The 13,802-nt window shown below is 49.1% G+C and overlaps 2 protein-coding genes across 3 annotated transcripts in view; one reads left to right on the forward strand and one right to left on the reverse strand.

Annotated features, from left to right (window-relative positions):
• Nucleotides 1–1,609: 1,609 nt before the first annotated feature.
• The window catches only part of Nos1ap (nitric oxide synthase 1 adaptor protein), a 288,416-nt gene continuing 276,223 nt past the window's right edge, over nt 1,610–13,802 (reverse strand). For both annotated transcript variants that reach the window (XM_051147818.1, XM_051147817.1), the window contains exons 11-12: nt 3,012–3,339; nt 1,610–2,107 (exon numbers count right to left, since the gene is read on the reverse strand). In XM_051147818.1, the coding sequence (XP_051003775.1) occupies nt 1,612–2,107; nt 3,012–3,339 (824 nt within the window). In that variant the 3' untranslated portion in view covers nt 1,610–1,611. The remainder of the gene's footprint in view (nt 2,108–3,011; nt 3,340–13,802) is intronic.
• Nucleotides 9,435–12,319, forward strand: Spata46 (spermatogenesis associated 46). The gene is made up of 2 exons (XM_051147820.1): nt 9,435–9,537; nt 11,808–12,319. Exons 1-2 carry the CDS (start codon nt 9,435–9,437, stop codon nt 12,317–12,319), a joined length of 615 nt encoding a protein of 204 aa, XP_051003777.1.

A 13,802-nucleotide genomic window follows, 5' to 3' on the forward strand; every position in this document is an offset into this window, starting at 1 on the left:
ATGGGGAAGCCAAGCAAGCAAGAGGACCACCGCACGGGCTGCTCTGGCTGACTGCAGCATCCCCAGCCTCCTCGGGGGGCTCTGGTCTCCTTGTTTAAGAATAGGGATGTCTTCTTCTGGCTACAAAGGTCTTTGTGGCTGGGATCACTACAGAGTCTCCTGGCCACAGGAAGACAGCATGATAGGGCCCCTGCAGGGAGAAGGGAATACAAAGCAAGTTAACCTGGAAGGCAGGCACCGGTGAAGGGTTGATAAGCCTTGTTGGTTCCTTACATAGATCCCGCTGCCAGAGACAGAGGAGAATGGCTGTTACCTGAATAAAGGATTGAGGCTCAGGGTATCTGGGCAGGCCCGGTGCTGTGGCGGGGATCCAGGCAACTTCAGCACAAGCACAAAGAAACACGTTCACTTAACGACAACGGCTTTGCCACCACAGTCCACACAGTCCTCACCACATTCCAGTCTCAAACATGCTCCAGCCTGGCTCTAACACGTGCTGTTCCCAGGTCCCCCCCGCCCCCCCCCCCCCGCACTGCCTCCTTCTTGGTGTGGAGTAGCCTGAAAAGCTGCTCTGAGTCTTAGCGATGCCTTTCTCAGTCCCTCACTTCCTTCTTTTCTAGAATCTCCGCTCTTGGCTCCTGTGTTACCACATTCCCTCTGAACACCAGATTGCTCTCTGCTGCTTCTGCAGGGGCCTGCCTACCCCTGTCTTCACACACACACACACACACACACACACACACACACACACACACACACACACACACAAAGCCAAGGAGCCCCAGCACGGCTGCCCATATCATTAGCCCAAGTGCCTAGCCAGATAGGTAGGGGCGCATCTAACTGAACGAGAAGACCCTGGGAATGCTGGGTAACAAGGTTCAATGTTGAGGAAGCTCCCAAGGCCATAAGCCTCAGAAACACTTCCTCTGGCCCCAAGGCAGAAGCAGAGGAAAGATGATGGTGGCTAGGGGTCCACACAGCTGAAAGGGACTGTGGCAAGGTTGTGGTCAGGGTGTAGCTTTCCAGGCCAGGTCCCACCATCAGGCCAAAGCCTACAATTCTTCCCTAGCTGTATTCCCTTCAAGGCAGGGAGGCTCTGGGCCGCTATAGAAGAAAGGGACAGAACCAGGGCTTGGAGGGGTGAAAGACCACACAGCGTGTGAATCTGAGCAGATAGACAGAGAATCCCTGCCAGATCTGTCTTCCTTGGCTGGTGGCCCTGTAGGTCAGTAGGAAGCTGAAACAGGCCCGAGGGACGATGAATTCCAGCAGCCAGGGGAGCTTGCAGAGCAGCAGGATCTGAGATGCCCCTGTGTCCTTTTGCCATTCTGCAGACTCCTTGCTATGTCTCCCATTTCAGTGGTAGCCTCTATCTGGGAAGTATCCGCAGAGATAGCTGAGCAGTGGGTGGAGAGTCCCGGGCCTGCCAGGGGACAGCTCTGTCCCATATTCTAGACTCCTTAAGTGGGTCCCACAACACCTCAGGTGGAGAGTGGGCTCTGCTGGGCCTTCCACGAGGAAGATGGGGTGTGGCAGAGTTGGGACAAAGGACCTGTGTGTAGTGGATGACAAAGTGAAGAGGGTGCTCAGCAGGGAAGACAAGAGTCACTACTCGAAGGACAGCAGGTCTGGGTGGAGACCCTCATTGTCAAGGCTGGAGGTCCGTGGCTGTGGAGGTGGGCTGCTGTTCCCCCAGGACTCAGCCAGGCTGACAGGGCTCAAGCTGAGTTTGAGGCCATTTCTCTCAGTGGGGCCAGGGGAGGAGGGTTTTCTGCACTCAGCTGCCCTTAACTTGGATTCCTCCTGACGGTTCTTATGTATGAGATCAGGTGCCAACAGGGACACCTCACCATTGGGCAGGGCCTTGCCCGCATCTCCCATTTCAATGGTAGACTCTGGCCGGGAAGTATCTGCAGAGACAGGCTGAGCAATGGGTGGAGAGTCCTGGGCCTGCCCAGGGGACAGCTCTGTCCCGTATTCTAGACTGCTTAGGACGGGCTGAGATGAAATCAACATGTCCTGGGTCGTCTTCAGGGCCCGAGGGGTTCGCTTCCGGGTTATGGGAGGCGGAGGATCCAGCAGAGGGAAGGCTTCTTGGACTGACCTGCAAGTCCACGATCATAAACATTTAGGCTTTATGGATAGTGAGGTACCAGTCTATAAATGTTCTGTATTCTCTATTCCACCTGCTCCTTCAACTACCTCAACCAGACCCCCCTTCACCCCACCCCCACCCGCTACAGCAAGCGCTTCCTCAGTTGAGCTCCTGTTCTGGGTTTAGGATGTAGGTCTTTGCAACTTTAGCACAACAATCAGCTAGGAGGCTGGTTCCCTCCTCTGTCAGTGCTCAGAGCAGCACAAAGTCTTGCCTCTGTAAGGCTGGACCACGATCCCAGGGAGGCGAGTCATCTCAGAACCCAAGCACCGGGCCCCATTAAAGGGCACGTGAGATCACAGTTACGGGTGCTGGAGTCAAGGCCCAGGAAAGTGCTGTTGACAGAGACGGAAGTAGCTGCATCAGGCTTCTCCCTCCCCACCTGGCACTCAAGTCTATTTGAGCCATTCTGAGGAAGAGCTGGCACCAGAACCCATGTGAGGAGTTTTGGGGTAATACCAGGGTTCGAATTCAGTTCCAAACACTAACTGCCACCTCTCTAAACTTGGGTCATCTGCAAATGAAAATATATCTTTTAAAGCAGGGTGGCTCACACTGACAATCTCGGGGAAGCTGAGACAGAAGGATTGCCATGACTTTGAGATCAGTCTGGACTGTGAGTTCCAGGCCAGCCTGAGCTACAGAGTGAAGCAGAGATAAGGCAGAAAAGTATTTCTCTGGTTACAAAGGCTGAAGTGGGCTCTCACAAACACAGGCCAACTGCTTTTTTTTTTTTTTTTTTTGACAAATGTTCATCCCTTCCTTGGATCTGTTCTCTCTTGAGTGGACTGAGATTTGTCCTTGTTCCTACCTCTCCAAGTGGGATAAAGGGCAGATGGCTGAGAGGACTCACCTTTCATCCCCCAGCCAGGCTCCGCAGGCCAGATCTTCCCCACCAGCCAGCTGGGCCTCGGCAGTCTTGTTTATCTCCGTCACACCCATGCTGCCCAGGCTTGAAGACTCCTTTCTTCGCAGGAGGTCATTAACCTTGGCCCCCATGGCTTTGCCCAGGTTCTTAAGGTGCTGGCTGCTGCCCACCCTCAGTCCTGGTCCTCCTGGCTCTGCAGAGCCAGGGGTGATGGAGCCTGGGGCCACAGGTCTGGACAGGTGGGGGAAGGAACGGCTGGATTGCAGCTTTGGAGTGAGGGTTGTGTTCAAGTTCTCAAACATGCTGTGGTCAACTATGAACAAAGGAAAATGAGATGTGTAAGTGGGATGGAGTAAGACCCTGGACTTTGCCACTTGGCTCTCCTTTTTACAACACACCCAAAGTTTATCACCCCACAACTTTCTGGAAACTTCCAGTAAAGATGCATTTAAACTGTCCAGGGTAGGTTTGTTGTTTTTCCCACCTGGGGTTAATTAGTGAGTGACTCCAGTCATGAAAAGTCAAGTGTATTCCTTTAACCCAACCTTCTTGACTCATAGTTTGACCTCTTTGGCCTTGGGGTCACCAGGCCCTTTGAAGTACAGAGAAAATGAGGATGAATCAATGAAATGTGACATGTTTACACTGCTGGGGGGCACATGTTGAGCTCGTTCTCAGGCACTGAGGACAGGGGCTGCTGTAGGCATGGCAGATGAGGATTCTGGGTTGGGAGCTTCCTACTGAAGGCCTGATTCATGACACATCCTGTCCATGGGATATGGGCCAGCAGCTCCTAAGCTCTTATGGAGTGGAACTTGGGAGAGTAGCTAAGCTTGTGGACATGGAAGCCAGACCGTCAGCCAGACCCAGTGTGTGCCACGTGGACAAGAACTTGCTACTGGTGAGAAGCACACATGTCCTGACAAACCCATGCTTTCACTTGCTCCCCATGAGAACCTTATCTTATGAAGGAGCTCAGCAGACTAGAGAGAGGCTCAGAGTAGTAACTGTGGTCCTGATGTCACAAGACCAGTTACTGGCCAGCTAGAATTAGAACTCAGGTCTTCTGACCCAGAGTATATGGCTCATTCTTCTACGTGGGACATGGGATAGCTATGGGAAAGAGCCATCTTGGGACCTCTGTATGGCTCGAATAGTTAGCTTGAGGGTTAGCTTACTGGAAGGGAAACATCCCCAAGGCTGAGATCACACTCCATGTATCGTTGTATGTGTTTCTTCAACACCAAGCCTGGGCCTAGTACACAGCAGGTACTCCATGAGTATCTCAAGCAAACGGCCCACATTCACTTTGCCTGCAGAGAATTATGAAGGACAAGATGGTAGCCCTGAGGTCTGTTGTTGACATGGCTGAAGCGCTGAGGTCTGTTGTTGACATGGCTGAAGCGCCGAGCTCTGTACTACACTGCTCACACACTGTTTGCTGGATAATTTTATGTCGACCTGACACAGGCTGGAGTTATCAGAGAGGAAGGAGCCTCCATTAGAAAATGTCTTCATAGGATAGGGCTGTAAGCAAGCCTAGAAAGCCTTTTCTTAATTAGTGACTGGTGGAGGAGGGCCCAGTCTACTGTGGGCGGTGCCATCCCTAGGCTGGTGGTCCTGCATTCTATAAGAAAGCAGGCCGAGGAAGCGATGGGAGGCACACTAGTAGGCAGCACTCCTCCATGGCCTCTGCATCAACTCCAGCCCCCTCTGTTTGAGTTCCTGTTCTAACCCATTTCAATGTTGGTCTGTGGATGTGAAAGCTAAGTCCATATGCTCAGTCTCTTTGGTCCGGCACTGCTGAGCTCCAGACTAGGGTATTGGGGGTGGGGGAGGGCATGCTTCACTTTCTGTGATTTGAGTTGTGAGATCCTAACTGGGTCAGCCACCCTAGATAAGTTGTAGGTGAAGGATTCCCTGGGTGGCAGGGAGAAAGCCACAGGAAGGAGTGTGCGAGGACCTCCATGGCCCTCACCTCTGAGGAGCCTTGCAAACCATAGGGGGACAGCTCCTCAAGCCTCCTCTGGTGGCCGGGATATGCCAGGGAACTTGGGACAAGCTGCAAGCTGCCTGGACTCCAGATGCGCATCCACCACACTGGCAGAGCTGTCAGCCTACCCTACAGCCACTCCTGATCATTCTCCTCAGCGTGCCATGTCCTTCCATGTCATACCCTTTGACATAGTCAATCTGCCTATCATGACTCAGCTCCTTCTCATTTTCTCTACTTCTGCACTCTGCAAGCTCGCAGAGGTGACTTGGGAACTGGTTTCACTATCCCCCCCCCATCCCCCCCCATCCAGAAAGTGAGCCCAACAGAAGGGAATTGTTTGCAGTGCTCCACGGGTGTGTGTTAGGAGCAGGAAGTTCTTCCCTGTTTGTTGAACCTCATATCTCTCTGGTGGTTTCTTTATATTTTCAGAGTAGATACACAAATTGTTTGTTTGTTTGTTTTTGTTTTGTGTTGTTGGTTTCTTTTCTTTCTTTTTTTTTTTTTTTTGGACGGGGTTTCTCTGTGTAATAGTCCTGGTTGTCCTGGATTGGCTTTGTAAATCAGGCTGGCCTCAGACTCATAGAGACCGCCTGCCTCTGCCTCCCAAGTGTTAGGACTAAAGGCCTGTGCCACCATCGCTTGGCTAAGCACACTCATTCTTAACACCGGAAATGCTAAAATTGCCCATCAAAGTGAGCGTCTATTACTTTCCAGGCATATCTTTAATAAGCAGCTTAGATGATGCCTCGTTTGGATTTCCTGTACTACCTCTCTCCTTTTATAATATAGTCTATGAAAGACTCTAAGCTCCTCAGTAATTTAACATGAGCCTAATATATGCTTTCCTTATCATTACCTCAATTTCTGTGAAGTGCACCTCGTCTATATAACAGAATGGGAAACCCCTCAGAAGGGGTGACAGAACTTGAGTGCTTTCACCATCGATCTATAAGGCCTCGCTTAGGGGCGTGCCTAACAACAAGTATTTAATAAATCACTGTGAATTTGACTTTTCTGTGGATTGTTAACCACATCTCAGTGATGAGCTGACAGAAGAAGGCTATCACGCAGACCGTCTCCAGACTTGTGACTACGGTCTCAGGAGCCACTCAAGCCCTCTTTGTGGCAGTGGTCCCAAGGGCTTGTGAGGTCAGGCCAGAAACCATTGTCTCTGAGAAGTTGGCCTCTGTCTTGGGCCTCTGTGGTGCCCACAGGGAGCCTCTCACGCCCTGTCCCTTCAGCCTCAGCACTCGTCTTGGTGATGGAGAGGACGATGGTGATGGCGTGACAAATGACTGGGTCCCAGCTGGGAGGCCCTCCCAACAGCACCCCGCCACATGCACACACTCAAGCAGAGGGGGACATCCGGGAAGATAAGCCATCTGCGAGAAAGATGGGCTCTTACCTGTCCGAGAAAAGGGCTCGAAAAGCAGGTGGGAAACAAATGAGAGAAAGACACATTTATGTAGTGACCAACCACTTTCAGAGAGGGTTATCTTCTGTTTGAGCCATCAGCAACAACACAGGCCAAAGGCTGTGCTACACAGGAGTGCAGCCAACCCGGAAACAGCCAAGTTCCCATAAACTCCCCCATAGCTCAATCAAAACAGGTTTGTGATTTCAAAGCAACACAAAGACAATACTGCAGCCTCCCCAGTTTCCCCTCCCAACATTTTGGACCGCCATTTATAAGAACTCCATCTACCTAGCTGGCAACAGGAACACTTCTAAGTCCCTTGGGTCCTGTGCATGTAGCTCACCTCTGTCCTCCTTTCACATGTAAATTGCTACACTGTGGCCCAGAAGACACTCCTCACTCTAACTCAGTCTTAAGAAACAGTATGGAAAAGCCAAGTGGCACAGGCTGCCCAGCACACAGGCAGCTGCTGGAGAAGGGGACTCAGATTCATGTATCCTGACTCCCAGTCCCCTGAGCTTGCCTTGACACTATGGTCAGCCAAATAAAATGGCCATACAACCTCAGAGGCGCCGAAATATTGAAGTTCAGTTTACAATGTAAACCTTCTAAGCGGACTATGTGGAGAAATTGGAGGGACATTAGGTTTCCCTTATTCCCTAAAATGTGTAAGTAGCTGGGTAGCTGGGAACAAATGCTCAGACGTGTTCTACAGGATGGGCACAGGTGGAGTTTAGGAGGAGACTGTCTTTTGTAGCCAGTATAAACACATCACCACTTACAGTCAAAGCCCTTCTACGTGTCTAGGCTGATGGGCTGTGGTGGCCCAGCATGGGGCACCTGCATCTTCTCTTCCAAGTGTCACAATCACCTTTCACTCTTATTCTGCATCAGACTAGGGTGCCAGGTTGTTTCATGGGGAAAGAAGGCATGGGGAAAGAAACGAGGATGCCCTGGGGTTCACAGTCACACAGCACACTTACAGCTTTACAGTGAGCAACATGGGATGGAAGAAGCCACTTGCCTAGAAGAGCACCTTCTATTAGAGACAGGATCTGGTCCCCAGTCTTTAGGTATGAAAGGATGTAGGGTAACTTACCTCCAAATAGTTCAGAACACAAATAAGCAGACAAAACACACGTAAGGACTGGAAATGTCGCTCAATGGCAGCGTGCTCACCCATCATGCACAAAGTCCATGACGGTTTTATACCCAATGACTGACTGATACTAACACACACAAACATACACACACATGCACACATACACACACACACACACACACACATGAACGTGAACACACACACACGATAGCAGGTGGAGGAACTGATAACACAAAATGGGATAAAATGTTAAAACAGGAAAACTGGCTGTACAGTATACGGTACAAATTTTAACTTTTGTGAATTTTAGAAATTCAGATTATTTCCTCAAAGTGTACTTTAAGAAACATGCCCAACAACATAGCCAGTAAAATGAAACAACACAAATATTGAGTGGTAGAGGCCAGAAGAATAAGGGAGAAGAAAAGCGAGGTGGTCACTGCCAGAGATAGGAGGCTCTCAGAGGGATGAGAATGTACACACAGGGGACGTGACAATCATAAAGAAAATAGGCCACTGTAAATGGCTCTACAGTAGTTTTCCTTCTTGCTGGGTATTCTCAGCCAAGACAGGCTACAGAGGAATGGACAAGCTAACCAAACAATGTGGAAGCCGGGTGTGGTGGCGCACGTCTTTAATCCCAGCACTTGGGAGGCAGAGGCAGGCAGATCTCTGTGAGTTCGAGGCCAGCCTGGTCTACAAAGTTAGTCTAGGACAGCCAAGGCTACACAGAGAAACCCTGTCTCAAAAAACCAAAAGGAACCCCACCTCCCAACAACAAACAACACAAAACAAAAACTGGGCTCTTAGCCCCACACCTGAAGTACAGGTAGCAAGGATTGTCTCCCATTCTCTGGCCTACCTAATTACTCCATTGACAGCTTCTTTTGCTGTGTAGCAGTTTTTAAATTTCATGTAATTCCCTGAGGCTATTTCCTGAGTCACTGGAGTTCTGTTTAGAAAGTTCTTGCCTACAGCCATACCTTGAAGTGTATTCCTTATGCTTCCTCTAGCAATTCCAGCATTTCAAATGGTTTGTAATTGCCTCTGATTTACCCTGAAGTGACCTTTGCACAGGCTGAAAGACAATGGTTCTAATTTTATTCTTTTGCAGATAAATATCCAGTTTTGCTAGAACTATTTGTTTTTCCTCCCCATTGCACACTTTTGCTAAAAATTAGGTGGCTATAGCTTTGCCAGTTTGTTTCCAGGACTCTGCTTCATTAGTCTGTCTGTGGAAAGTATAATATTCAACAAGATGACCCAACTAAAAAAGATAAAAGCTGGGCATCATCTTTCCTGTGCAGGTTCTAGTTTGTGATGTGATGTGATGTGTGTGTGTGTGTGTGTGTGTGTGTATGTATGTATGTATGTATGTATGTATGTATGTATGTATGTATATAAAGGTTGGTAAAGCCAGAAAAAAAACCCTAGAATGAGATGGAGAGATAATTAAAAGGTATGTGAGATGCTAAGGAAAGTGGAAAAGGACAAAAGGACACACGTAACACAAAAGCAGAAAGGTGCTGGGAAAGGTTGTGGGGGTTGGGAGGCTAGGAGTTGGGGTAGAAATGGGAGAAGGATCTACTAAAACACACTTTGTTCAAAAATTCTATAATGATAGGTAATCTTTTGTATACTGACTCAAAATTCAAAATTAAAAAGAAAACAAAAAAGTAGCTAAGTTTTAAAAAGGGAAAAGTCTTGCATACAAAAACAAAACAAGCAAACAAAATGCCCCTACATCCATTTCTCAAACTTGTAACCTAACTGGTTAATGGAATCATGGGACCTTGTGATGTCAGCTGCATGCGGAATGTTTATCGCCTTGACAACCTGGCCAGCATCTCAGGAGCAGGCGGGTGACCTCCATTACCTTACAGTGGCCAGACCATGGAGAACTTCTCACTCCTCAGCATCTCTAGACCTCGCATCTCTTCCTCTGCCCTGAGTGCTTTTCCTGATATCATGTCCTCGCTTGCCACCAGCTTGCCAGGTAACTGCTGACATCACTAGGACTATAAAGTGATGTGGGATTTTGCTCATTAAACCTATCTGAGTTTTGTTTCAAATACATGATCCTGTTAGGTCACGCTATAGGATCACAATTGGTTGAGAAAGCTAAATACTAAATGGAGAGAATGTGTGTTTTCAAAAGACTGCATTACTGCTAAGTCTTGCTGTTTCAAAATCTCTGCAAGGGACAGATGGGAATAATTTGTTGTCACATTTCTTCCCCCAAGGGCCTGCTTCTACACAAAATCTTGAGGCAGTGGTCTGTCTACATAGAGAGCACGTGCTTGCATTAATTTGGCCTTCAACTGCAGGAAAAAAACATTAGTTAGTGCAGTTAGGCTAACTGATGATCATGGGTAGGAACAAAGGCAGACAGGTGAAGACTTGTCAGCTGAGGTGTGACCCTGGCTCTTCAACGTGAGCGTCACCTGGAAGCTGAGAAAGGCTGGCACTCAGGCCTCCACAGATGCAATGGTTTGGAACAGATCCTTTAGGGTTCTCAACCTTCCCAATGCTGTGACCCTTTTAATACACTTCCTCATGTTGTGGTGACCCCAACCCTAAAATTATTTTCGTCGCTACTTCATAAATATAATTTTGCTAGTGTTATGAATGGTAATGTAAATATATCTGTTTTCTGATAGTCTTAGGCGACCCCTGTGAAATGGGTCACAACCCACAATTGAGAACTAATTCTATGGAATTCCCATGTGCACAGGAATTGAGCTGTACTGCTGTGGCAGTTCTCCTAAACATCAATTTGCCTCTACAGAGAACATTTTCAAATCTATCTCCTAAAAGCCTAGCAGTTATTCAGGAGGTTAAGGCAGATTCACTTTCAAGCTCAGTGATGGGGATCGAAGCCAGAGCCTCACGTGTGCTTGGCAAGGACCACCGAGCTACCCCTCAAGCCTAGATGGCCATAAACTTTTCTTAAGTGAACTTTTCATCTGAGATTTAGTAACTACTGCTGTGCACAACACACAGCAAGGGTCCACATGCCTGCCTCTGGCTGAGGGCTTGAGATCCTTCAACTGAGAACCTGGCTTGCTTTTCATTCTCCTAAGGGATCATGCGACATGCCTAGGTGGGCCGTGACCAGAGCTTCCTTCCTGGAACCTGTGTCCAGAGTCCTGAGAGAGTGAAGTTACTCGTGTTAAAACAGGAGGTATCAGGTTGGGGGTGGGCCAAGGAGAAAGGTTTGAAACCAAGGCTTTAATTCACGCTAGGTATGCCCGTTACTGCTACAACACACCGCTGGCCTGGCCAAGTCTTACATCCTGGGTTCCAGAGGATCTTTCTGTACGTCTGAAGGAACAGCCCCACCTGTGATTCTCTGGGACACTGCCTACAATAGGCCTGCTTGTTTGAGTTTAGAAGCCACGGTTGTTCATTACTTTTGAGATCCCTACACACAGCACATAGAAGGTGAACCTCTAAAATATGTCTTTGGGAGTTCCCCCCCCCCCAGCTCCCCAAAGAGTACTCCCAATCCTGCTCAGCTCATTCCTCTTTCATCTGTAACCCAGACACCACAAAGGCAATGGTATTCACTGAGGTATCCAGCCCAGCTCAGCTCCTGCTACCCCAGACCCCAAGCAGATGCTCTCCAGCGTGGGGGCATAGCTGGCTACTCTCACCATGTGAGGCCTTCTCTTCTGGGCAGGGACCCGTGAGACGCTAAAGTGGAACAGGGGCTGTTCCCCTAAGGGACGGATCTCTGAAAGACCACTCCACATACTGCCTTTGAATCTGTGCCTCCCTCAGGAGAGGCTCACAGGCCCATGAGGGCTGCTTGCCTCCTCAGTCCCGTACTTGAAGCTCACGTGAAGAGCTCACGTGAAGCTTTCTGTCTGAGCAATCTATGGATGGATGAGGATGGGCAGTGTGGCCGGCAAGGTAGTCAAACCACTTGTGGTAGAAAGATTAAGATATCCGATGGCTACTTTCTCTTGCCTATCTTTATAGGAGTGAGGAGTCAAGGTGTCTTTACACAGGGAAGGGTCAGTCTCCTGCCCAGACATGTGATGTTTACAGGGATTTACATTTTCATCAGCAGAGAAAGGCGGCAGCAGGAACGGATGTCTTAGGCTGTCATTTTTCCATCCCATCTTTATCTGGAGCACAAGTCCCCCTGAGATTATGCCTAGTCCGCCTGTCTGTCTGCCTCTTCTGACTGCTTCTAGCCACTTCTGCTTCGCTGCCCGCTGCCCTCGGCCCCAGACTCAGACCCTGCCCTTTCCTTTGCAGACTTGGGGGACACCCAGAATGGGGAGCAGCTGAGGCGGAACTGCACCATCTACCGGCCCTGGTTTTCCCCTTACAGCTACTTTGTATGTACAGACAAAGAGAGCTCCCTGGAAGCCTATGGGTTCCCAGAGGTGGACCGGGAAGAGGGAAGAGGGGACAACTGCCTTATTGAGGATGTAGCTGAGAGTGTCTGCTCGTCCTCCTCCTCCCACGAGAACACATACCCCAGGGAGGCCAACAGTAAATCCAAGCATAGCTTGGATTCTATTACATCCCAGGACATCCTAGTGGCTTCCAAGTGGCACCCAGCCCATCAGAATGGCTACAAGTGTGCAGCCTGTTGCCGCATGTACCCCACTCTACACTCCCTCAAGAGCCACATCAAGGGGGGCTTCAAGGAAGGTTTCAGCTGCAAGGTGTACTACCGAAAGCTCAAAACGCTCTGGGGCAAGGAGCAGAAGGCCCGGCCAGGAGAGAGGATCTCCTTGGGCAGCTGCCAGGCCTTCAAGTAGTCTACTGACACCTCAGGTAAATAGGGATGAAGCCTACTTATACCTCTAGAGAAATAACAATAAACTCAAAGTTAGTCATAGCCTTTTTTTTTTTTTTTTTTTTTTTTTGGTCAAGTTTGGTCACCCTCCATTATCTGCTGATCCTCTTGGTACCTACTAAATCTTCATCACCTTCAATTAGTGGTTGCTTAGCAACACCAGACCCACCTCTTTGCCTCCCCCTTTTCTCTTTTCTGTTAAGAAAAACCAATAGTTTGAGACTATCCTCTAAGTGGCAGTTAAAGCAAGGTGCCCAGACTAGCAGTGGTGGCTGCCACTGGGAACTAATAAGAGACACAATTCTTAGAATCCACTTGGTCCTACTCAACTCAGAAATTCTGGGGTAAGAGCCTAGCCACCTTTTGCTCTAAGGATCCTCCAAGGTTAGGAATGAAGCAGTTCAGAGGTAAAAACCACTGCTCCAGGGTGCTGGTTTGCAGGGTTAGTCCTTGCCCACACTGAGGACAAAGAGTAGTGCCTGCAGTTTGAAAGCATCCTAGATATTAACCTTTTGAGGGTAGTAAAGCTCTGGCGAGGAGAGACAAGGAAGGTGGGCTATCTCCACCACAGGTACCATGACTACTGCTCAGAGTGGGTACCTCTGGCTGAAGCGGGCAGAATGCTTAACCTAGGGGATAGCTTTCCATGGCATTTTGAGTCATGTCAAAACGGGCAGGTAATCATGTGACAACACTATGTGTTGTCACCACACAATGTACCACACGGACAGTCCCAATCCTTACTCTGTTTCAGGGCAAGCCTCTCTGCCAATCTAAAGCAGAAAGATGACTCTGCATTTCCTCTTGGGGACTTGGTATTAATCATGTGCATGGTACCTCCTCTGTCTTTCCTATAATACACAGTGACTCTTCCTGGAGCCTGACTTTATGGTTTTAGTAGAGCTGCCTCTCATTGTGTTATTAAAATATCATGTACAGTTCTTATGTCTCCCCAGCATGAGAAACGCTCTGCTCAAATCCCTGTCACTTAACTTCCTATGAAAACCACCCTGGTCCATCATCCATCCCTGCTTTTCACTGCCTTCTCTGTGCCCTCTCTACTTAGCAGGACTCTAGTGTTTGACTGTAGGCCTCAAGAGCTGAAATTTGAAGGTCACAACCTGACATCACTCCCTGGGTACCATTTGCCAAGGAAGACAAGTGACTGATGCGCCTTTCTTCCACCTATGCTGTTTCTTAACTGGAAAAGCCACTTAAGTCTGGAAGGTGGCTGCTGATGGGTGTGACCGTGCATATGTGTCATGACCCTTTGACAGGGCTCCTCAGCAAGTACAGGGAGAACATACACAGGAGAGGCCCCTCTTGGTTTTACCAAATGCCTATGGAACTGGCTCTTATTCCTCAGCCAAGCCCATTGCTCCCTGTTCTAGGGCCTCTGCATCACCCACCCCAAATAGCCAAGGGGGAAAGCAGACGCTACAGGC

Source organism: Acomys russatus, chromosome 6, assembly GCF_903995435.1.
Source record: "Acomys russatus chromosome 6, mAcoRus1.1, whole genome shotgun sequence".
NCBI lineage: Eukaryota > Metazoa > Chordata > Mammalia > Rodentia > Muridae > Acomys > Acomys russatus.